Source organism: Nothobranchius furzeri, chromosome 6 (genome assembly GCF_043380555.1).
Source record: "Nothobranchius furzeri strain GRZ-AD chromosome 6, NfurGRZ-RIMD1, whole genome shotgun sequence".
Lineage (NCBI taxonomy): Eukaryota > Metazoa > Chordata > Actinopteri > Cyprinodontiformes > Nothobranchiidae > Nothobranchius > Nothobranchius furzeri.
Window position 1 is genome coordinate 51,830,998 of NC_091746.1, and position 26,595 is coordinate 51,857,592.

The window sequence follows — 26,595 nt, forward strand, 5'->3', positions numbered from 1 at the left end:
AACTGAGTTTGACACCCCTGTTCTAGACAAAAAAACCACATTTGCTAATTGAAAAAACACAGAAAGAGCGCTTGGACATTACCAAAAACAAATCAACAGAACAAAATTATAACTTTTATGCTCACTGTGAGTTAGTTACTCAAGACTCAGTGCTCAAGTAACATTTTCGCTAAGTTATTTTTTTACTCTTAAGTAATTATTTGTGACACTACTTTTCACGTACCACCCACCTCAGTCCAAAACCCTTTTTCATTCTGTTTGTACACATTTAGGAGAAGAAAAAACAACTTAGAGACAAAACAGAGCAACTCAGACCCGCAGGCACCCATGCAAAATGCACACTTTTTTGTCTAGGGCTGCTTCCCACAATGCATTGCGATGTTACCTCTAAATTTATTGTAACAACCGTAGAATACACTAATTTCTAGATGGATCCACAGCTGACGGTGAACCTGCCCCCCATCCTGCACGTGACAGAGCCACGCTCACCCCCTCCTCGTTAAATATATTATGGGGCTGTGTGTGGCCATTTATCAGGGCTCCTGGGCCATTCTGAGTCCCAACATAGTTACTTTATAGTGGTTCAAAGAACCAGTTAAGATTGTAAAAAAAAAAAAAAACAAGATGTTCTGTCCCATGTCATAACACCTTTTGCCATATTGATGTTTCTTTTCTTGAAGTGTTAAGACGTTTTCCAAATAACATAATAAAAATAAAGATTTATTAAAATAAGCATTATCTACAAAAATTAAAATGAAAACAGCCGTAAAAGTTAAAGCTTATAACTTAAAAAGTACCCTTCAGTATCTTGTGAACTAAGGTCAGAACACTGTGGTCAGTCAGAGAACAGAAGTGATTCTCTGACAAATAAAAGGTGCTTTGTCCAGACTGGCAGTCAGCTCATTCACTTGCAGCACGGCGTACCAATCAGCCATGTTAACATTCAAGATACATTTTCAATCACAAGTATGTGGGAAAAGGAACAAGAGAGGCTGTAAAAACACAAACCCAGGAGCAATTATCATTACTAAGAAGTTCTTCAAAATAAACGTCTGAGGTTGACTGTAATCTGGGATTTAACTTGAAGGAATTCACGTGGAAGAATTTCCTGGTTTTCTCTTGTAGCAGCAACATCTCAGGAGTTAGGGAGCGAAAACGGAGGTGCTGGCAGCGCTGTGCTCCTGACGAGTTGGCGACCCGTGGCAAGATACTGTGTCAGACGTGACGGGGATGTAAAGAGGGCCCAGCGGCTTCTTCTGTTGCCAGTGTTTTCCAACACTCTGATGTTTATTCAGATCATGTATTCAGACATATTGTGATCTCAAACAAGCCTAATTTGGAAGCGTTTTGAAGCATGAATCATCAGTTTGAGATAGTTAATTCAGCGTTTGACACGCTCGGGTTTGTAAAGGCGTGATTAATAGTGCTTACAGTTACACTACTGCACTCTTTGGCGCTGTGTGAATCCACAGCTTCTAAAAGAAGACGGTGAATGGGGATGTGCTGCTGCTGCTGTAACATCCTGCTCAATCTTCCAAGTGGATGAAACAGCAGCACTGGATGTTTTCAGGCCTGTTCGTTGTGTCAGCTCAGAGACATGGCAGCAGGAACGGTTAATCCCCTTCGGCTGCGTTGCCTCTGTTTGGTTTTTTGTTTTTGTTTTTCCTCACCACATTTCCTGTGGTGTGGTTGATCCATTAATTAGATTGGGTCTGATTAACTCATTCCTTTTAAACCCATTAATGAGGGAGAAACAGAATAAGGAAGGAAAGGGGGTTAAATGAAATGCGGAGGATAAAACTGAAGATGTGATACAGAAAAATATTTAACCCCTTGTTACAAATTATTAGCATTTAACAAGGTCTGCCCAGCTCTCCTTCAGGACAAACTATCCGTGCTGAACGTGCCCGACCCCATCTGCCGGTGGATTACAGCCTTTCTGACAGATAGGAGACAGCACGTGAGGCTGGGAAAAAATGTCTCAGACACCCAAACCACCAACACTGGAACCCCCAGGGCTGCGTCCTCTCTCCTCTGCTCTTCTCCCTCTACTCTACTAGCTGAACAAGCAGAAGACAGTGGAGATGACTGTAGACTTCAGGAGAACACCGGCTCCACTGCCCAGCATAACCCTGACAGACAACCAGATTTCAACCGTGAACTGCTTTCGGTTCCTTGGGTCCATCATCACCCATGAACTCAGGTGGGAGGTGTCCATCAATACCCTCATCAGGAAGGCCCAGCAAAGGATGTTCTTTCTGCGTCAACAGAGGAAGCTCTGCATGCCAGACATGCTGATGATCCAGTTCTACATGGCCATCATCAAACCTCTATCACTGTGTGGTACGCAGGAGCCACTGCTAGAGACAAACAAAGACTGCAAAGGATAGTGCGCTCAGCGGAGAAAGTAATTGGATGCAGCCTTCCATCGGTACCTGACCTGTACAACTCCAGGGTTCTGAAACATGCAGGTCGGATAACAGCTGACCCCCCTCACCCTGGTCATGGACTGTTTGAAACCCTACCTTCAGGGAGGAGGTTCATGTCCTTACAGACCAGAACCTCACACCACAAAAACAGCTTCTTCCCCTCCACTGTAAGGCTCCTGAACAACCGATGAATGGTCAAAACACACACAAATGCCCCCGTCACCCATATTCCCACATTTATGATTGCTTTCTGGCTATATCTCTTTTCTTATTATTTGATGTATCCTGACGTAAATACTGCCTGACCTGACTTTGACCTGAATGTATGTTTGCACCTTGCCACTGAAACAAATTCCTAGTAGATGAGCCTCTCACGAACATGGCAATAAATCTGATTCTGATTATCAAACGTCTTCTGACTGATGGAGGATCAGAATTAGCACCTTCACCACAAACCTGCCATATCCAGTTGTATGTTTACTGCCCTCTGGTGGAGGAGCTACCTGTGACAAGGGCCAATTAAAAGTTTTTATTACTGCATAATTGTTACATAGCTAACTTCTAAAATGATTTTTATATGATTGTAATAATAGAGCCTACTGGAGGCATCAGCAGTGTGGAACTGCAGCGGAACGTTGCTAATCTATTATAGTCTATGGGGTTGATACAAATCAGCCGCTTCCCTGAAGCAGTTTGCCATGCTGCGCCGCGCATCTGCTTTTGGGACACATCAATTTTTTGCAGTTAACATAGGGCTAGACAGGAAATCAAACATGGTTTCAGTGTAAAATTTCTGGTAATTTTCAAAATGAAAGACTTGTAGCAATGCAATTTCATAGATTAGGTCAATGCATGTGATCTAACGGCTTATTTTCATTATATTGATTTGATGCTAAACATTATATTTTCAGCTAAATAAATATTTATTGTACGTATAAATAATGCTGGAATGAAGCTGAATCATTTAGTAAACAGTTGTGTATTCAAATAAAAACCAGTGTGACTTTAATCTGTCCCTCCTCATGTCACCATCTACAGAAACAGCCTTCTGGGACACCTGACCAACCAGGTGGATTTTATTTGTGATGTTTCCATAACTTTATAAAAGCTGCTGATGAAGATGATCAGATCATCTCCTCCCTTTCGTTCTCGCTCTCCCGTCACGGTTCGCTCCGTTTCTTTCAGTGACGCTGCAAAGCTGGTTTCCTTCTAATAGCGAATTTTGGAGGAACATGAATTATATCATGTAATACCTCGTTGGAAAGCTCGCTTTATGTACTTTTAGAAACCATTTTAAGTATTTTTTTTCGATTAGTAATTCAGAAGTTATGACCCGGAGAATCTAGAGTGAGACACATCCGTGATTCTTTGTGAGTTTCTGCAACTCTTCAGGAGAACTCTCTCTCATGTCTCATTTTCTGTCCCAGACATGCAGCTACCTGACTCTGCTCCACACACACTAACCACGGACTCAAACACACGTAAACAAAAGCTCTGATATTAAAATCCATCCAGCTGACGTGAAGCAGGCAGAAAAAAAACTTAGTTAGATGAACGCAGACTCCTGTCCGCAGGGAAAACACAGGTCTGTCGTCTCCATGGCTACAAGGTAGAGCGACAGCAAGGGCAACCAATCACACGTTAGTATGATGCAGCAGAGCCAATCAGTGAGCTTGTAGGTGGGTCTAAGGGAAAATAGCCTTCAGCTTGAGGCGGCTGCCTCCGCATGGTCCTAGTGCCCGATTTGTATCACAGTATAACAGTTTTGTACGGTAAAATCTGACGAACGACCGGAAAAAGGGCACTTTGGGCACTTCGGACAAAAGGGGCACGGTCTCAAGCACCCTCCGCACCCCCCTCTGCACGTGCCTGCTCACCCCGGCTCATGACAATTATATTTTATTCACAGTTACATGTTGATAATTTCTAAGGATTTTGATGTTAAAGACTGTTTTAAGTTGTTTTAAAGTTATACTCCTTCCTGCAGTACTTTACCTATAGGGTAGGCAACCCTTGTCCTGAAGAACTGCTTTCCATCATGTTTTAGTGGTTTCCCAGCTCCAACAATTTTGATTCATTGGTTGCTTTGCAATAGCCTGTTAATCACCATTGAATAAAATCAGATATGTTGGAGCAGGGAATCATCTAAACGATGCTGGACAAGGGTTGCCCTATTCTAGACGTTGTAACACAGGAATGGCAACAGAAGAAGAGTTTACACAAAGTGTGACACTCTATAAAGCAGCTAAAATGTCAATTTAAATGGGCAGGGTAGATATTAAATTCTCTAAATGGTTTTTAAAGACGTAGTTCTTAACATGGGTTCCCCGACCCTGGTCCTGGAGACCCCCATCCTGCATGTTTTCCATGTCTCTGCTTCAGCCCATGATTTACATCTTTGCATTGCCTCCTCAGGAGGACATTGAGCGCTGGTGTTTGAAAGGGAAACATGGAAAACATGCAGGACAGTGGGTCCCAAGGACCAGGGTTGGGAAATACTCTTTTAAAAAACATTATGACTTTCGTATAGTACCACTAGAAACTATACTATACCTACTACCCATGTTCTTAGTGCTTTGTTTATTACTCTATCACACAAGAGTCTCACTGATACCTTGTGAGAGGGCCTTAATGGTTTGTGCAGTGCCTTCATCATCATTTAACAATGCAGTTAAATTGTGTGTGTGCGTGTGCGTGTGCGTGTGTGTGTGTGTGTGTGTGTGTGTGTGTGTGTGTGTGTGTGTGTGTGTGTGTGTGTGTGTGTGTGTGTGTGTGTGTGTGTGTGTGTGTGTGTGTGTGTTTGCAGGAAGCTGACTCTCTCAAGTCCACCAACAAGATTTGCCGCCAGCTCATTTACCACTTGACCCCTCACTCCAAGTGGACGAGACAGAGTGTGCCCAGGAGGAAGTCTCAGGCCTGGTAAGTGTGTGTGTGTGTGTGTGTGTGTGTGTGTGTGTGTGTGTGTGTGTGTGTGTGTGTGTGTGTGTGTGTGTGTGTGTGTGTGTGTGTGTGTGTGTGTGTGTGTGTGTGTGTGTGTGTGTGTGTGTGTGTGTGTGTGTGTGATGCTGTCATTTCCCAGAATATACACACATGCTGGCAAAGTAAATTCATTCTTGTGAGATGAATCTGGGCACATTCCTCTGTTGCTGCTAAAAATGAAGTAAATTTAGTTGATCTTTTTTCACTAAACTAAACCACTTCAGTTGCTTGTTGCTCATTATTCAGAAGAAAACATAAATGTTTGTGAGAGGTAATTTTACAGGTGATGTTTGAGAATTAATACTTAGTATATATGAAGGTCACATGGTTGAAATAAGGGGAAACCTCTGCATAAACGTATTGTTAAATCAGTTCCACCTCTCCACCTTTGTCCACTGGTGAAAAGTGAAACTTATTGAGCCCATTCATGGGTGTGGCCAGTGTGACAATTGGTGTCATCTTTAAATTCAACTTCCATAATAAGCAGCAAAACTATAACATTTAGATGAAAATTTCAAAATTTTGCATGTTTTCTATTAGAGCTACCTTTTTTTTCTCTTTTATTTTTTTTATTTTTATTTTTTTTTTGCAATCGTCTTACGATCATGGGGGAAAAATCTGTGCAGAAGCCAGCACTAAGCTAGTGGGGATTTGGGCCCGTTAGCTAGTTTAGTCTGGTTTAATATATCTAGTTCCACATGAAAATCCACCATTTGAATAATGAAAAACTGCAAGAGTCAGAATAAATGTTTCAAAGCTGCGAGTAACGCTGACCACAGGTGTGTTTGAGTCAGAGTTTGGTTAAGCTTTGAGACTGGATGATGGCTTCCAGAATTTGAGCCCAGATCACAGTAAAGCCAAAGTTTACGAGTGATAAAATAATGTAAGCCATATTCATCTTATTAATAGTCCTTTTCATGTTTATTGATTATGATTTGTTTCTAAATTTTGTCTGTCTAAAAATACTATTTGAAACGCTTATTGTAGGTATTTTATTTTATAATACATAACTGCACCTTATTTCAAGTATAAAGTGGGCCTTTTTCAGCAAAGCTTTTTGCTTATACTGTGTCTTAACTTCTGACGTAACAAGAAGGAGTTATAAGCTAGTCCTGCCTGAAGCTCAGTGTGTCGAATAGGTAGTTCTGTGTTATCGAGTCAGCGTATGTTCACTAGATTCGCATTGCATTAATTTGTCTTAAAAATTCTAAACTAATGTGTCAGTGGAGGATGTACAAACTCCTGTGGTTCCGGACATCAAGTTCACAGGTTTACAAATAAGAGAATGAATGGAACCCTCTTCCGTTCCTGGTGCGTTTTGTGCAGCTGAAAACACAGGAGTTCAACATGTCTCTCATCCTCCAGAGACCCGTGGCAGAGTTTTGAAAAATACTTGCAGGCTCCAAGAGCCCAGATCAGTGTCAGAACCAGGTCAGGGAGGTCCCATCATTATAGTTTATTATTGTCAAGATTCAATATTATATCAACTGACCAATAATATTTTTATTGTATGGTGCATGACAATAATCTCTACATGAGCTTAAGCTAGCTGGCTAACTAGCAATATTCACTCACCAAGACACCTGCTCTCTCCACAGAACGTCCTGATACTACAGCTAAATCTCTCTCCTTTGTCTACCGTTTCTCCCTCTGGCTTGTCTCTGCTCTGGGGGCATGCAGCAGGCTCATATCTTTATGGTTGTGGTCCACCATGAACTCCTTTGCAGTGGTCTTTAGTATAAATGAAAGCCTTGTAAGTCAATCTTTGTGGGACAAAAAGCTCTGGCGCTGTTGTTACAAGAAGTAAAAGTTAGCCAGATCAAAATGGAGTGGAAGACAGCAAGATTTAGAGCGTTATTTCCTGATATTTAGACATCTTGCCTATGATTGGCTAACAGCAACGCAGCTCTCCCACTGACTCTGTTTGCTTTGCAACATTAATACCTAAAAAAAGTTGATATTTTGTCACAAATCACACAATCTTGAAGGTGTTCTGCTATGTTGTGGAGTTGCTAATGCTAATGGTTAGCTTTTACTAGCTGAGATGCGCTCTCTTCTCTCCTGGATGCTAAATCAGCAACAGCCTCCCCATCATGAATGCATTAGCATTTATGGACCAAGTCCATGGATGCAAATTTTCAGTTGTGACGCTGATCTGACTGGCTTTTCTAATCAGAGCATTTCCTCATCTATTTTCTTTCAACGACTAATGCAGAGAATAGGGCTCCAAGACTATTTTCACATTCAGTCTCCATGCTAAATTCAGAGTGAGCTATCATATTTAAAAAATAACAAGTAAAAATCAGCTTCTCTAGTAATCTCTACAGCAGAAAATCACAACATGGTCCTGTTCCCACGGGACCAGATCAACACAGCAAAATGGCCAAGCTGCATAGCTTCCTGGATATAAATTCAGTAATGGGTCATTTGTTTTAGCAAATGGGAAGAATTGCTGCCCTTCTTGCCTGATCCAAATCTTCTATTTGTAGCACAGAGGTTGTTTCCTGAAGCAAAGAAGACACAGAAAATGAAATGGCAAAAAGACAGAAGATTGACAATCAAATAAAATTGGGACTCCTTCAGCTGATCAATATCTAATTAGTGAGACAACTATTGGTCTTGACTGCAGCTCTGGAGGTTGCGGTTTCTCAGGTTTGTTACATAAAAAGAACTGAATCTGTCTTTTTGAGACTGTCATTAATTAGCTGCAAGGTATAGATGCCTGACTCTTTTTCATTTTGCTGTCTAAAAGAAAAAAACGCACTGAACTTGTTATTAATGAAGTTGGGGGAAAATAGTTGATATTCAGCAAAGGAGGCTGAACAAAACAAATTCTCTCCATGAATCTTCTATCCGCCTGTCATCGTTACATAAGCATGGTGTGTAATTCTGTGACAGCGCCATGATCCGCTGACATAACCAGGCAATCCACTTCAAAGATGTACACCAAACAGAGACTAATTCAGCCACGCCCCTTATTCAGTAATGAAAAGTGAAGTGAATCAGGTCAGACCTCTGAGGATGAGCTTCTGAAGAAAATGAGTGAAAATGTCTTTGTTCATCAGGACTTTCTGATACTGAAATTAGATCCTCATGGTTTTATTTTCCTATAAATTGTTTTCAATCAAAAAAGAAATTTTATCACAAGAGATTAATTATTCTAACGCCATAAAACACATTCTTATAGTATAGTCCTCAAAATATTCTTAAAGAAGATTTTGGGTTGAGTTAAGAAAAAGACAAATTAGTTGCTTATAAAATAATTGGCCACAACGTTTTCAAATTAGTTCAAATAGGCTAAAATAGGGTTTTAAATGTTGCTTAAATAAATGGATTATTACAGGAAACTCCAACAAAGGTCTTTGGTTCCTGAACGTAGATTTATCAGAAGACTGGAGCTGTATGACATTTGCACAAAATGAAACAAGGACTTTAAATGACTTTAAGGGTCTTTCTCTGCAGTTTAGTATTTTTACAGATGACTGACACATTCCCAATGTGTCTTACTGGGACATGTCCCTTTTCAACTCTCTTGGAGACAAGCTGATGACACACTGTCTGTGACTGAAACATTTATTCTCTTCTACTGAACTGTTTTGAAAACATAAAATACTGAAACATGACACTAATAAGGACTAATAAGTGACAATTAGTGCTTTCTGAGCCAAAATGTTCCAACTTTTATCAGAATTTAGGCCATCAAAGGTCAAAGCTTTCCTCCCTTTATTCGTTTTATTAAAGTTTCTCCTTTGCTGCCAACAAAATTGGTTTCGATGGATGGATGGATGTGTAACGTCCAGCAATGGTCGGTTTTCACCTACTGTCACGTTGCGGAGTAGTTGGAGGCGGACCATGTGTGGTGGAGCTGGCCGGGAGGCAAAAAGGCAGGCATGGATAAAGAAAAAATGATTTAATGGTAGAGCGGGAATGAACAGCACGAGATAACGATGACAAACAAGCCACAATGATCTGACAAAGGACATAACGAGATGGGAGGTGTAAATACACTGGGGAAAATCAGGAACACATGGGCAGGTTAACAAGGGGCAGGTGAAACCAATAGGGACTAATCAAGGGCAGGGGCAGATCATGATTAATCTGTGCTTGAATTACTGAAGTTTGAAATGAATGTTGTTATTACATTGAAAGATTTATATATATGATGGTCAGTAATGTTTGATATGACAAGTGAATCATTATCTACACTCAGACACAAGGTTCATTAGAGATAAATTAAAGTTAAGTTAAACGTTATGACACATAGATATTTTCTTGGCCACAAATCAGTACATCCTGTATCTGAAAGAAGGCGTGATGTTCTGAGGTTTGCTTGTTAACACCCCTTAACATTGCACGTCCTGGTTAGGGACCAGACGCAAACGATTTCGTCTATCTATTGTGATCCCGGAGACGACTCAGGACCGACCTGGTCATACTGCGTTCTTTTCTACGAACCTCGGTACCTTGGGGTCACCCGACACCCCCAACATCTCAGATCTGAAAGGGAATCTCCTCAGGGGTACGTAGAACACAGCCAGATTGCATCTGATGCTGCTTTGATAAGAACCAACTTCATAGTTTAATGCGAACCAAATTCCTTTTCATACCCAGAGCTCAGTTCTTCTAGATACAAGGTTCTGATAAACACACATCATTAAATCACCATACATCACATCCCATCCTCTTAGAATCATCCATCACAGTAGCTGTGGTTAACTTGTCATGGTTTTATTTGTTTAGAAAATAAATTTCTTATCTTTTATAAACCTGACTCTGTCATGATGATTGAGATGAAGTGTGTGTTGATCCCTGGAAAAGCAAAGAATCCTAGAATCTTCTGATTAAACATCCAAAGACTAAGCAGGTTGATATTCTACATTTAAATAGAATATCACATCTTATTGGTCATAAGTAAAGGGAACATATTAAGCTTAAAAGCAACAACATTTACCCTTTACGGATGGATGGATGGATGGATGGATGATGGATAGATGGATGGGTGGATGGATGGATGGATAACATAATAATAATAATAACAATTATTATTATTATTATTATTATTATTATTATTGTTGTTGTTGTTGTTGTTGTTGGTGGTGGTGGTGGTGGTGGTGGTCTTTATTTTTTATTTGAATACATTTATGTTGAACCCTTTACAGAAACAACTGGGCAGACCTGCTGTGTTGGATGTTCCACATCTTCCTACATATTTACCTTTTTTGGCACGGTCCCTTTGCTAAAGTTCATCCAGAGCAGAGGGTGAAAGGGGAGGAAGACAGACAGACCCAACAGCCCCTTCTCTTTTAGTGCAGGGTCATTATTCGTGATAGAAAATACATAAAATGGAAACCAAAGCAGAGGAGACTGCAGTAATTCTCCGCCTTAACTCTAATTAAGTGTAAGGTATGTTCTCTAAAAGACAAAAGATCATCTTTAATCATAAAGATGAAGCTTTCTCCCTGAGCAATTAACCCAGATTGAAAGATTTTTTGACAGCTTGAGTTAACTTCCCACCCCGTGTCTGTTTGCAATGCTTCAAAATAACACTCAACAACACAAGGCAGAGCCTCCCAGTGTGCTCATTAGCAAGCTGTGTCTCTCACAGCCAAACACGCACGCACACACACACACACACACACACACACACACACACACACACACACACACACACACACACACACACACACACACACCAGCAGCAACAGCAACAGCATTACTTGAACTGTACAGAAATTGAAACACCGTTTTCTCACCATTTCTTTTTTCTAATTTAACATGAGGCTCTAAAATTCTCTTTGAATGAATTAAAACACCAGAGTTTGCACAAACTTTTCATTACAAACCTCTCACCCGATTGCTCCATTTCCTTTTTTGTCTTTTCTTTTTTCATTCTGGCTTCTTAATGCCACCTTTTAAATCCCCTCCTCCCATCGTTTGTAGTTTTTTTCTCTCGTTTCTAAAGCATGCGAGGCAGTTCTGTAGTTCAATCAGAAATCACTTGTTTTCCTTCTTCCTGAATTTGAATAAGTCTTGATTCTGATTCTGATCTTCATATTTTAGATGGAGAAACCGTTGCTCTAATCTTTCCACGAAGTGAAATAGTGAAGTATTTCTGCTCTTCACTCCTTGGCTCAAATCGAATTGTTTTCCCAAAACACGAGCACTTGGTCTCAAATGTTGACGAGATAACCCATAAATCATAATTCAGGCATTATTACAGAGGCCTGCTTTGCTTCTCTAACACGGAGAGTGCAGTACAAGTGTGTCATGCTCAAGGCAATTTAATTTCCCTTTGCAGCAGCAGAATAAACCAGGTTTCACAAAAGTACACTCTCCCCAGAGGATGTTTTTATGTTGTTGTGATTGGTATTGAGTTTCAGATTAATGAAGCTCATACAGGTTATTAGAATACAATTGCCTCTGCAGCACATTTTGGAGATATTGGACTCAAACCCTGGATGCTTTTTCATTACTTGTCTTTATTGGTAGGCAGTAAGTGATGTTGGAGCTTCAGTTACAGACACCGTCGGAGCTTTGAAAGACATTCCTGCAGGTGAAGCTGCCTACTTCAGCTCTGTGTTTGACGGATTTGAGGTAACATTAAATGGATTCTTTAGCATCGTTTGGTGAAACGTTCATGAGGGGAGTGGTGGCGGTGACAACTGTTCTGAACAGGTGTCATTAACAGTGGGTGTTGATAATCTGTCCCAATATCAGGTCCAGACCTCTCACTGCTTAAGCTAAAGCCCTTTTTCTCCCACAGATGAGAGTTTGGAGCCATTTTAGTTTACATTGTGCTTGATCGTGACTGATTACTAGGCATAAACAACACGCCATTGGTTTAGATTAAAGGTGGGCTTTAGATGTGGACAAAGCCTATTCACTGTCAAACACAGGAGGTAGTTTGAGGTCTCGACTCTCCAAACATTAAGCAACTTCTAACCGGATCTCTGGACAGCTGATTTGTTTTGACCATAGAATATTTGCTTTTATTGATAAAGTAAAACAAAAGAATTGCTAAAAATTTCTTGTGGCTGTAATCCGATGCATTTGTCATGCCATGTCCAGTAAAATTAAAATGACATAAATTCTTGTTCTAGTCGTGGCCCTTACTCACTCGTCATGTTTTTAATACGTATGTTTCTAAATCCTAATCCCCCCTAAGCGTGGTTAAGAGACTGAACTGGCTCTGTCCCAGCACGTCTGACCGATGACTAACCTATGAAATGTAGCCTCCCAAGGTCAGCTCAGAACTATGAGAAACAGTTGTGTGAAATCTGTTGTTTTGAGTCAAGGCCACAGGTTTTTACAACTGTTCATCTACGATGAAGGGTAAAAACCCAGTGGCAGTTGTTCACAGGAGTTGTTTACTGAACTTTGTTGATATAAACTAATCTTTGTGTGAATGAAAAAAGGATTTAATTTGCTTAAAATTATAGTTTCAAAAATTAACACAAAAATTGATCACCGACTGTGAAAACAGGAAGTGAGCAGCTGTGCCTTCAGATTTATTCCCGCCCTCACCTCTGTGCCTATCCTGTCACCTAGCAACCATGACTGGCTAAACAGAAGCTAATTAAAAAAAAAAACATCCTCTCCACCAGTGGGATCCTAAGGTGTTCCCTTTAACCTTCAATCCTTCCAGCATTTCCGGGGTCGACCCAGAGCAACAGTAGCTTTACCACCAAATAAACTCATTTATGATTATTTTTCTCAGGATTTTTGGTAAAATATATATATATATATATATATATATATATATATATATATATTTTTTTTAAATACCTTCACACCAAGGTTGAATGCCAAAGCACTCGGGTGGGAATTCAATTCACCACAGTCCACCTTGGAAGAATCAAAACGACCATTTGGTCCAAACAACACTGCTTCTGTTTTACTCTCATTTAGAGAAGTTCTCTGCCATCTATGCTTTGACCTCAGCCAAACAATCCATGAATCTACTGATCGGGCAACATCCAGCGCCATCCAAAGGTAGATATAATTGGCAGTCATCAACATAAAGATGGAAGCCTATTCCATACTTCTGCAGGATGTCACCCAGTGGCAGAATTATAAATGGATGACAACAGGGGTCCCAGTATTGAACCCTGCGGTACCCCCCAATAATGATGTGATAAGGCAGAAGAAAAGCCACCTATCCTCACACAAACTAACCTGTCATGGAGATATGATCTAAACTAGCTCAAGGCCAGACCAGAAATCCCCACATAAAGCTCTGGACGATGGAGCAGCACTTCATCGTCCTCGGTATCAAAAGCTGCTGTGAGATCCAACAGGATCAGCAAAAACTGGATTACTCCATGAGTTGCAAAAAAATGTAATTTAAAGTCTCAGTGCTGTATAACATTTCAAACCTGACTGAAAGATTCTGTAAAAAAGTCCATTAGCTGACTATGGACACATTATTCAACTTACTCAGAAAAAGGAGCTTTGAAATTGGCCTATAGTTAGCTGGCAATGAAGCATCTAGCCCTGTTTTCTTCAGAGGGTGAATAACCGTCTTTTTAAAAAACTGGCCCAAATCCAGAAGCCAAATTGCTATTGATGATGTGCAGAATTAGTGGTGCAACAGCTAAAAAAACTCAATTGAGCAGACGCAGGGGCAGGATATGGCCAAGATGGCGATAGCGGGAACGGCCCATTTGGCCTCATAATGTCTTTTAGAAGGCATAGGGTGGGGGTTGGTCAGTATTTTTCTGCCTAAGGGAATAACTAGTTGGTGGACAATAGCCACAATAAACCACAGATAAACATCTTCCTTTTGTGGGATATCTCACTACAAATGTACAAAGCCACATCAGTTTTACATCAAACAAACCTCCACTAAAGCTGTTTGCTCATCAGTCTGAACTGAGCTCTGATTTCCAAACTGATGTAGATCCATGAGCGGTCAACAGCAGAACCCGAATTCAACAGGTCCAAATTGTTCCTTTAAGGTTAGTTTCTTAGCTAACATCCCCTGGTGGGTCGTGTTTATGAGCCGCTGACTGTATATTTTTATGATAATGTTACTGTGGGTGATCACAGCTAAGGTTTCAGGTCATCTTTATGCTCTAACACGAACAAATTTACTGGACACAAGTTTGCACTCAATGCGTTCCTTTTGCTTCCTGTTTGACCTCCACTTTTAATTGAGACGGCGAGATCATGTCACCATCTTTGTCCATGAATAATTGAGGACTTCCCGCATAACAAACTGGGATCCTGCAGGATGTGTGGGAGGAAGGAAGATGCACTCAATATCTGGTGTCTTCAGAGCATATCACAACGAAAACAGAGTGATTAAATGCATTAAATTCTCAAAGAAAAACAACTGGATTGAGGTGAAATGTCTTCCGAAAACTAGAAAATAAATGCTTTCATAGCTACCTTTATTTTTATATTGAGGAACTGAGCCTTTTTTAACTAGTCATTGATACACAGTGCTGCTGCAACAAAAAAGAAGAGTGGTGTTTTTGATCTGAGAGGTTTTGTTCCTTCAGGGCTGATGCAGATCTCTCCCCATCCTCAAAACCCCCCTTCGAGTTTAGAGAACTGCTCATTTTAATGCCGGTTTCATAACTGCTTTGACATATCGTAGCAGAAACAGGCACTCTAGCCTAGTGATATGCAGTTATGTAATCCAGACTGTTTTTCTGATGCGTGCTTTTCACCTATAAGCATTTAGATCTTGACGGAGGAGTGTGCATCAAATTTTATTAGCTACGCAATAGCGATGATGCGTAATATAGCTGAAGGTTTCTTTATAATTGGCACTAAAGTAAAAGAGTCTGTTTGTGGTGTTTGACTTGTTTTGTGCAGTTATTGGTCAAAAGGTATTGAGAGTTGCACTTGACAGAAGTCTTTTTTGTTCTTCTTTTCTGTCTAATTAAAACTCCACCTTTAAGCTTGCACAACAGATTACTTTGGTGAATTAAGTGAGCAATTTGGGAACTTGACCCCATTGTTCTAGAATAATTTGATCCTTTCTTTCATCTTTTTCCCCTTTTTTCTGATTAGGAAAGTGTGTTTTCCAGCTTTTCTCCATATTAAGATCAGAACCATGAATCTGAAGTACTCCACGCTGCTGCACTGACGGAACAGAGGCAACCGTAATCAGCTAAATGTTTTCTCTGAAATTTAATCCAAATCTAAATGAGCTTTGAGGCTATTTTTTCCTTCCCAGATAATGTGTCATTATCCCTGTGAAACTGTAGGACACTGAATGGTGGATGCTATCTATGTTTTAATGTTTCCCACACTTTCAGCGGAACCAAGCTTGACAGTTTAATAGTTGAAGAAATGGTAAATTTGACTTCATGCCCAGAATAACAAGAAAGGGTTCTGCTCTGAGGCACAAAAATGACATGGCTGAAGCTAGAAGTGAGATAAACGAATCGGCTGAGATGTTCAGCGCTGTGGCTGGCACTCACCAGATGAAACACAAGCACCACTTCTTTTATCTTACTTCTCAGAGTTGAGTCTGTACTGTAGGCCTCCGTGGGCACTCCCTTGGCTGAGCCAGACACCCACCTATGTATTATACAAATGGCTGGAGGCAAAACAGCGCCCATCGATCCGCGAAATAAACAAGTCAGGGCCGAAGCGTTGATGAAGCAGACATTGATCTGCCCATCCCACGGGTCTGTGGTGAGGCATCCACATCATCCAGTCCTTCTTAAGTGCTTTCATTTCATTTTGCTGGAATCAGTCAAGTCCTTCATTGCAAACTCAGCAGAAAATAAATTCAAATTAGGGAGACTGAGTCTTCTGTTTTCTTAGATTAGAGCAAAACCACTGGCTACTTGTTGCAGAAGTATATATATATATATATATATATATATATATATATATATATATATATATATATATATATACATACATATATATATATATATATATATATATATATATATATATATATATATATATATATATATATATATATATATCACTTGAAACAAAAAGTAGTAATAAAAAATGGCTCAAATAAGCATGTGATAATGACCCACACTTGTATAGCGCCTCTCAGAGTAAGGACTCCAAAGTGCTTTACACTACAGTGTATCATTCATCCATTCACACACACATTCACACACTGATGGTGATGAGCTACAATGTAGCCACAGCTGCCCCGGGGCACAATGACAGAGGCGAGTCAAATAAGCATACCAGTGGGTAAATCGTAAGAGGTGATTTCATTTGTTAGAATTTTTAATCAGATAAATAATTATATAGAGTTACCGGCACATTCCTGTGGTTCAAAGAACAAAACAGAAAATTAGTTAAAATAGGTATTTTATAAAATAAATAATGAGGGCTTAGGCAGACACTGGCGCTGCGTCTGCGTTGTGCTACGTTGTACCAGTCTGTCTTGGTGAGGAGAGAGCTGAGTCGAAAGGTGAAGCTCTCGATTGACCGGTAGATCTACGTTCCTACCCTCACCTATGGTCATGAGCTTTGGATAGCGACCAAAAGAACGAGATCACAAATACAAGCGGCCAAAATGAATTTTCTTCGCAGGGTGTCTGGGCTCCTCCATAGAGAGAGGGTGAGAAACTTGGTCATGCGGGAGGGGCTTGAAGTAGATCCGCTGCTCCTCCACATCAAGAGGAGCCAGTTGAAATGGCTCGGGCATCTAATTAGGATGCCTCTTGGACGTCTCCGTGGTGAGGTTTTTTGTGCACGTCCAACAAGGAGGAGACCTGAAGATAGACCCAGGACATGTTGGTGGGACTATATCTCTCACCTTGCCAGAGAACAACTTAGGATTCCCCCAGAGGAGCTGGCCCAAGTGGCTGGGAGAGTGAAGTTTGAGCCTCTCGGCTTAGGTTGCTGCCCCCGTAACCCGACCCTGGATAAGTTTGAAAATGAATGGATGAAAAACCTGAGGAAAGAAGAAAGACATTACCAAATCACGCTAACAACAAAGCTTTAGAAATCAATCCTTCCAAAGGATAATGTACATAAGTTAAAAAGCCCACGGTGCTTTAATTGATTAAATTTACTATTTAGTGTAGCTTTACGTGACATTCAGCAGGCTCAGCAGATTTAAAGGTGTGGTTCACTGAAAAAAACTGTAAACACTTATTTCTGATTATAATCATTTTTCATTCAGGCTGAACATGAAAAAGTCTCCTTCACCTATCTCTTGAAATTGCTTCAACTTTTCTGTCCCTGCATTCTTGTGGTTCCAAGCACGACTGTTGGCCGCTGATTGGCTAGGGGATGGAGTCGCTGGTTGTTTGAGGGCTTTCTGCTTGTTGCCTCGCTGCCTGCAGCCATTTCCTGGTTCACAGTCTGACAAAAAGCCAAAGAATGAGCTGAGTGTTGAAGATCGCCGACACTGTTGTGCTAAGTTTCTGTGTAGCATGCAGATCACCTCATGCGATTTTTGTCTCAAGTGATCTCGCACCGCCCTTGAAACCCACTTTCTGGCAGGGAAAACCAACTACACTGAGGTGAGTTGTGTTAACTCACGCTGTGAGTAGTGCCAATGGAAAAGACCTACAAGTGTACTGAGCTGTTCCACAAAGAACCTGTCGTCACTAATTTGCTAGGAGGTTGAGTCACTGGTTATTCCATTAATGAAAAAAACACCTAAATCACTCAGAACAGAGTCAAGTGGAGCCACGCCAAGTAGAGAAAATGCCCAAAAAGTTTTCTCACATCCACTTTTGAACCCTGGAAACTAAACTGAGGGGAGTGAGCACTGGTGAGAAGAAAATGCTCAGACATATTTGAGTTTACAGCTCAGTAAGAATGGGGCTCAGCAACTCACGAGGAGATTGAGCGCGAAGGTTTGAGACATTATGGAGACTTCCTTCATCAGCAGTGGTGGTTCAGGAATTGTCTTAAAAACTTTGCATCAACACTCTTTACTTACAAACGGTTAGCTACATTAGCAAAGACAGACTTCTGAAATTCTTCCACCGCGGCTGCCTGTGTTTTTATTCATTTATGAGAGGAAATGAAGGGGAACGTGTACTCGATGTGTGAGGACAGGAGACAAGTCTCTGCTGCCATTTGCCGTTAGCTCACTCCACCTGCAGAAAATGGAGGGATTATAATTTGTCTTGTGAGAATATCCAAGCATAGAGGAATGTGCATGTTCAGACCCGATCTGCCTTATTTTATTTTAATCTCTTACACACTCGTCTCCCAAACCCCTGTCATGTTCAGGCCGCAGAATGCATTTGGTTGCTTTCAAGCGGAAATCGATTAGCAGAATGGCGAAGCAGCGAGGCTGCAGAGCAACTATGAGCACTTAACTTTTGTAACATGAAGAGAGACGGCCAGACAGAGTGGAGATTAACCTGATGCCGAGTGGCACCAAACACTGGCTGGAAAATGAGAGTGAATGCAGAAATCAATGACCATGCCCTTTAACGAAGGAGCATTATTATTGTCTGGGGATGTAAAGCACAAAGCACATAACCTTGTATGTACATGTGGGCCAAATAACAGACGTTCCTAATAGCCATGGTTATGGAGATCACCGTTGCAAATTGATAATAAATAGTCTCTGGTAGCAGAATATGTCTGGCAGGCTGCAAATGTGTAATCTGATGTGGTGTAAGAGATTGAATCAGTCTGTGGCAGCGAGCTGCAGCTAAGGCATCACTGAGATGCTTAATTAAAGACACAATCACAGGTTGTCCGACATGTCGTCACCTGAATTCTAACTCTCCATCACAAACCCAGATGTTTCACCGTGGAGGTTTACGTCACAGATCTTAGTTCAGTGCATAAAAGTTAACAACATCCCAAAGGAAAGTCAGGCATCAGAAGCAATTAGACAGGCAGCGTGAAGTTTGACACACGAGGCTCGGTTCAGCTGCACCTGAGGATACCAGGAGGTGGACTTTTTGCGTGTATGTGCTGCAAAAAGGCTCTTGAAGGAGGAGATCTTGTTTGCATCTCATGCATTTTATTTTTCTTTGACTCTGCTTGTGTGTGAATTAGTCCAACAGAGGATATGCACAACTAGCCAAGAGCATGACAGCCACTTCTGGTAGAGCGAGACATTTGGTTGTTTGTGCAGTTTCGCGTTAATGGTCTGCAAAGCGTGTGTTTTGGCTTCAGAAATGCTACCGCTCCTCCTGTCCTGCAGCCAGATGAGCAACCTGTGGGTGGAACTGTGTCCACAGAGCTCAAGGGCAGGAGATTTTTGAAGGAAATCTGAAGTTGTCTATGCTCTGTCTCATTAAAAACACATTATAGCTCCCTGTGCACCACCCACTCAGCTCCAGCTACACTGTCTGTCTCTTTGAGTTGCTCTTTCTACTCAGACTCAGGTGAGAGCGAAAGGCTGCAGCAGAGGCAGGAAGTCGTTTGTAAAAATAAGTCAGATCTTATAGTTTCATCAGAGTAAAAGGGCAGAAATGGCACGGCTGCATGGGGCCTCCAGGGGTGATTCAGTGTGACAAAATTTTTAATTTTACAGATTTTTCTGAAGCTAGACAAAAGCATTTGTGTGCTAAAACCAATATGATGTGTGCCCAGATGGCATTAATTTAGTAAAGATGCATGGACTCAGCAAAACTATGAGGTTATTGTTCCTTTAAGCAATACATTTTTACATGTTGCTTTTTCACTGTATGAAAAAACTTTTTTGATAAGGGATGTATTTCTTTTGTGTGGTACGATTCTAACAAAAAGGAAAAAGAAAAAGTTCCCATGCATTTTGAGAACTGTAGAAATAATACAGATGAATGTCTTGATATTTTAATCCTTTGGGTCTGGGTGGGCAAATGATCTTTTTATGTTCAGCCCCTGTGAAGTGGGCCATTTAAAACTGAAGTATAGAAGAATGGATGCTTTCAGCCTGAAAGCAACAATGAGACGGCTTTAGAAAAAGAGATAGAGCAAAAAAGAAGAGGCTCCGAGCAGGAGTGTGGTGTAGGGAGGGAGAGATTAATTAGAGCCAACTGCTGGAATCAATAATCTTAGGAATCACAGAGCTTTTTCTTTCCCATAACCAAGCAGAGAGGGTGACAGCTTCAAAGAGCAAAGACCGTTCATTTATGACAGAGCAGCGAGACAAATGCATCCTCACCGTGCCTGAGGAGAAGAGAAAAAAAGAGGGAAACCTCGGCCTTAATGTGATCTTTTCCTCCTTGATTCAAAACAGTTCTCCCAGATTTTGACCTCATTTGATAAACTGACTTCTCCAAGTCCAAACGGTTCTGCTGGTTCCAATGTGCAAATGTAAGCGTCTTCAGGTACACTGAGCATATCTGCAGGACCAAAGGCAGTGAGGGACACGATAACCCTGACACTATTCTACAAGTCTCACCAGACACCTGTTGTTAGCACTGCACACTAATGACTGTAAGTGTTGTGAAGCACCTTGAAGAACCCCAGAAGTTACTATATATACATATATATATATATATATATATATATATATATATATATATATATATATATATATGTGTGTGTGTGTGTGTGTGTGTGTGTGTGTGTGTGTGTGTATACACACACACCATTTACAGTTCTAAAATAGCCAGCAATAGAAAATAGACAGGAAATACTTGTGTTAGAAAAGCCAGTGGCATTAGCACTTCACAATGTCCAACTAGCAGTCACCCATCTTGTCTCACGACAAGAAAGGCTGTTGTTGTTTTAGCACTTAGGTGAGAGCAGAGAACGTCTTGGCTAGTAGAAGCTAACCATTAGCATTAGTAACTTTGCCACACAGCAGAACTCCTCCAGGCTTGTGTTATTTGTGGAGATAAAACATCAACGTTGCAAAACAAACAGAATCCATGGAAGAGTCACGTTGCTGTTAGCCAATCAAAGGTAAGTTGTCCAAATGCTGATGTACCAGCTGCTGTCTGCAGCTCACCTCTGCTGTGGCGTACTTCTAGTTCCGTGAGCGCCAGAGCTTTTTTTCCCCACAGAGATTGACTCATAAGGTATTTGTTTACTAGAGACCACTAGAAAAGTGTTGAAAAAAAACGAATAAACTTAGTTACTAAACTTTGCTGTTAAAGGGTTAGAGGTTCAAATAGTGATTCGGTTTCTCCTTCTGCTTCTGCTGCTTATTAAACTTTCTACATCATGAATTTTAGAACTTATGTTCACTTTTCCAACATTTTATTAAGTGCTGGCTAAGATCCCAACTTGGATTTTCTTTTCTTTATAAATGAACTCACTCAGCTTAGCCTAAGTGGCTTATTAACCAGTCACTCATGATGCTTCAGACACAAGTGACCTAATTTCACAAGTTTGGTTTCAAGGTCCTGTGAGGTGAAACTGAACCTCAGCCACACTAAACCATGTCTGTTATAGAAGCATGCTAGCTTTTCTCTGCTCTCTGTTTTATATACAGTAACTCTAATATTTTATTTTACCTTTATTCCTAAGCTTTGAAGGGGATTTCGTTTTTATGAGACTTAAAGCTGCCTTAAAGGTGACACCCACATCGGAAAACAGCTGCTGCTTTTCCACAGACGACTTTCAGCGCAGGAGACAGAATTTGTTCCTGGTGCAGCTGAGACTGAGACACATTTAAATGCAAATTCCCTTCCCCACATTATAGATTGTTTAACTCTCTTCGCCTGGTGGAAGCTGTTATTTATTTATTTGTTTGTTTGTTTGTTTGTTTGTTTGTTTGTTTGTTTATTCATTCATTTATTTATTTATTTATTTATTTATTTATTTATTTATTTATTTGGCATACTTTACAGTTCCGCCTGTACTTGTGGATAATGTGGCACCCCATTACAGAGCCTTTGAAATCGATAACCTCAGTATCATGAAGTAAAGACTGCTTGTCTGTGGAGAACACAGTGCCAAAGCTGAAGAATTAAAGCACCTTTGATGCCGTTTGGAAAAAAAAGGAAATGCTTCTTTGTGCCCTTGAGATACATTTTTTTATTAGCTAATATATAAATACTTTTTTTGTCTTTTACCAGTTTGAAGACCACCTTGAAGAAGCAGCTATCAGGAGATGTGGTCAACCTGTCAGGAATCCCGTTGTCTGGACGTGACGTCCACCGTGTGGCATTCTACCTTCAGAACAGCAGCGACCCGGTGTCAGCCGTGGACCTGAGCTTCACCGAGTTGCAGGACGAGAGCCTACGCCTGCTGCTGCCCTGCCTGAGCCGCCTGCCAAAACTCACCACACTGGCTGTCAACGGCAATCGCCTGACATCCGCCATCCTAAAAGACCTGACGGACGCCGCCAAGGACCCCAGAAAGTTCCCCAGACTAGCGTGGATCGACATGGGCAACAATGTGGACATCTTCACCGTCCCACAGCCACTACTTGTAGCCCTGCGGCGCCGCTTTGGTCTACGCAGCAGCCTTCCAACCATCTACGAGTACAGCGAGGCACAGGCGTATGGTAGCTACATCCCAAACATGGAGACCTCTGTGGAGGAGCCCAGTCTGTACGTGGAAGGGGAGGCTGAGGAGGACGACAGAGGGGAGGAGGAGGAGGACAGACTAGAGCTTCATGCCTGGGGTTTTAGAGAAGAAAACTTGTCAAAAAATGTGCTGCTCCACTTCTGTGGGAGGTGATCGCCCAGAGATGCTTCGTTTTAGACTGGCAGCCTTTTGTATCCTCAAGTCTGGCCCAATCTGTCAGCGTGGCAGGAGATGCTGACGCTGACCCACACATTTCTGAAAATAACTCCAACTATTGTGTGTCCCAATGGATGCTCCGAATGCAGCAGACAACTCTGTGCTTGTACAGAATACATTTGCGGATTGATTTAACCTTCATTTATTCATGGAGATTTATCTGAATGAGCTTTGCGTTTTCCAGGGCTTCATGTTTCTAAAGCTCTGGGTTTTTCTTTGAATCTTCCCATTATCTGTATCCGTTTGGTGGAGCAGTCAGGGGAGTAAGTGCCTTACACAAGGGCACGTCGGCCACATCTGTTAGAGAAGGGAGGAAGCAAGTCTTCTTGTGTATTGGATTAAGTTTCACATTGCTTTCTCTAAATTATCCAACAAGACAAAGCAAAAGCAAACCAGAGCTTTCAGCTGATGGTATTCAACGTAGGAAAACCAGACCATGAGGTACAAACCTCGTCTCTGGACCTGTGAAAAAGGATTATGGTAAGACACAAACCCGACAAGGAAAACCAGAGAAAAATGCATTAAAGTGTCAGAGAAGAATAAAGTTGCTTTTTTCCCCTAGCTTTATTTGGGGGGGGGGGGGGGGGGGGGGCTATGATAAATGAGCATTTATTACCCAAAAGAATTCTCAAATTTCCAAAAAATACTATCATTTAATGGATACAATTATTTTATGGCTACAATTCTGACCCATGTGTGGGGGAATACTGAGCATCACCTCATTAAAGTCACTCCCACAGTGAAGCTGGAACGTGGGAATGTTCTCCTCAGACAGGAGCTGGGAGGCCTGTTGAATCAAGATAGGAGCAGAGCAATCCCAACTAAGCTGCCAAGAAGAGAGAGATGGGTTTCCAGATGAACTTTTTGAAAAGTTTTGAGGCCGTCCAGGAAGATTTCAGACGTGGAGGAAGTAGAGCATCTCTGGAGAAGATGTATGTAAAAGGTTACACGCAGGTGCAAACTGGTTGAGGATGGACATTTCTGCAAAGAATGTTGGATACTTTAACATGTCTTGTCTGAAGTTACGGGAAAACTCTAGGCTGCCAAATTTGAGCATGAACATTGTGGGGAATTTTATAAAAGAAATTGTGTTTTGTTTAATGTTAAGATTTAAACGGGACATGTTATGACTTTTTTCATAAGTCATATTAGATCTATCTTTGATATAAAACATGTTCATGAAGTTCTTTGCACTAAATCCCTCTCACATAAATTGATTTGAACAGTTTTATTCTGTATTTTTTCAGTACCTTCCAGAATTAGCCATTTTAGGGCTCTGTTAAGTTAAGAAAATGAGCAAGTGTTGGCCGCGCCCATTCCTCCCCCCAGGCTGCTATAAGCTGAGAAGTTCTGATATCCAGGAGGGGCTCAGAGTGGAGCCACTCAGTGTGTTAACATGTATATCAGAAAACCAAAGTATTGCCCTAAAAAGACTCACGAAGATTTTTTTAAGTGCATGTAAACGTGTTAGTCTGACTGAAAGCAAACTGATTCTAACAGAGCTGAAGTACCCAGATAATGCAGTAGCAATCCAAATACACTCTGCATGTAAACATGTCAACCGAGTTTATACAGTTTGGACGCTCACATTCCGGAAGTGACAAGACCGTGGAAAACCATCGTCACAAAGCAATATGCGTAACACCATAAAACAGGACAGTACGCATCAAATAAGCTGTACTGCAGCGTAGTTGCTGTGCATTCATTCAGTCATTGTGCATATCCCGTTTCAGTTCTGTTGCTATAAGCTAACTGGAAGATTGTCATCATGAAAAGGGATATGTCGCCACCTACTGTACTGGAGTGGAACAAACTCTGTTTGAGAAGCTGGCTTTCTAATGTGGATGTAAACTATGATAAAGACTCCCAGCTTATTGCAATAAGATCGGCCTGGATCGACTTAGATGTTGGTCAGTGCACATGTAAACGCACTGACTGCTTTTCCAGCAGCTCTCTCATGCACGTGATAGGTGGTTCAAAATTTCCTTGGTTGTGACATCACAAATGGGAACCTTTTGAAACGGCTTGTGCTAGGAACGTCATTTCTAAAACCAAACATTGACAGAAAAGCGGTGGATGGATATTTTCAGGTCTGGAGTGTTTGTAGAGGTAGTAGTGGTCCACACGACAGCACAAATGAAGAATTTTGCATAAAATGTCCCCTTTAACCTTCTAATATAAGAATAGGTAAAGTGTGACAATAATTTTTAGTAAACATTTGACTAATTTATATTTTTCTAAGTTTTTTTGTTTTTCTTCTTTTTTTCTTAACCCTGCTGACAGATTTCTCTAAATAATTACCCAACAAGAAAGTTTTCAGCAGCTGATTTTGTTATGACATGTTTTCAACCAGGACTCAGGTGGCGTTCTGTGCTGCCTCTGTTTTTTAAAATTGTTTTTCTTTTCCAATAAACCATTTGGATAAAAGCCAGTAAATCAACCTGGAACCATATATGTTGACATTTTCAGCAAAGTGTCAGAACCCAAGTCCCCAAGCCAGCCTCTCCCAGCTAGCCGATCTCCACCATGGACCACATCTCCCAGCATGCCCCTCGCGGGGATTCCCTCCACGTCACACCTACGTCACTAACCGCGATTATATACGGAAGTCGCCTCCCCAGCTCACCACTCAGTCACCGTTTCTTCAGATCCATGATCAGAGTTTCCAATCAACCGTTCCATCTTACGAACTATCCGCTCACAGTAAGTGTTCTTACTTACTTCTGGAAAACCCAGCATTTCCGTGTCACTTTATTGACGCTCGAACGCTCGGGGATTCCTAGATTAAATTGTGAGCCAGCGTTTCACCGACACTATCACTTCCGCATCTGTGAAACCACGCTCTCTACAAGCTCAACTCCCGAATACAGCTGACCAGTCTGACAGGATGACTGAGTCCCTTAACCCAGCGGAGTTTGAGCGAATGAAGAATGAGATTGTTCAGCTTCACATCTTGGTCGACCGGCTCAACACCAAGGTGAACTCTGACCGACCTCACCTTTCAATTATCCACATCCATCAATGCTCTTCAGCAGCAAGCCCTCACTCCACCTAAGGAGGAGCCACAGTTCAGCCTACCGGAGAGGTGGAACGGAGAGGTTGGGAGCCCAGATGGTCTGCTCGCCTCCCTCGACATGCAATTCGAGTGCCAACCAGGACGCTTCCCCACTGCCCGCTCTCGGGTTGCGCAACTCACCTCCCTGCTTTCTGGACACACTCAGAAGTGGGCCGCTGCTCTCTATAATTCTAAATCCCCTGCCTGCAATGACTATGCTGCTTTTGTGGCTGCCCTCAGGAAGACCTTCGTTCCACCCAGTAGTGAAGTGGGGGCTGAAGCACGTCTCCTCAAGCTCCGCCAACGGAAACGCTCGGTGTGCGCCTAGACGTCCTAGCCTGCACCAATTCTCCCAGAGCACCGTTTCCTGGCCCACCTAAGGTGGCCGTTGGAGGAGGCTATCCAGAATGCCCTCCGGGACGACCCCGCACCTCCAGAGACCCCCGCGGGCTGTCTCTATGTCCCTACATCCTGTCGCAGCGAGGCGCTCTCCTGGGCCCACTCGTCACGCCTGTCTGGCCGCACGGGGTTCTCTCGAAC

General features: G+C 41.6%; 1 protein-coding gene across 1 annotated transcript in view; it reads left to right on the plus strand.

Annotated features, from left to right (window-relative positions):
* The window catches only part of lrrc75bb (leucine rich repeat containing 75Bb), a 34,912-nt gene extending 11,334 nt beyond the window's left edge, over window positions 1–23,578 (plus strand). The window contains exons 3-4 of the mRNA XM_054744298.2: window positions 5,236–5,348; window positions 22,331–23,578. Of these exons, the coding sequence (XP_054600273.2) occupies window positions 5,236–5,348; window positions 22,331–22,937 (720 nt within the window). The 3' untranslated portion in view covers window positions 22,938–23,578. The remainder of the gene's footprint in view (window positions 1–5,235; window positions 5,349–22,330) is intronic.
* Window positions 23,579–26,595: the final 3,017 nt, after the last annotated feature.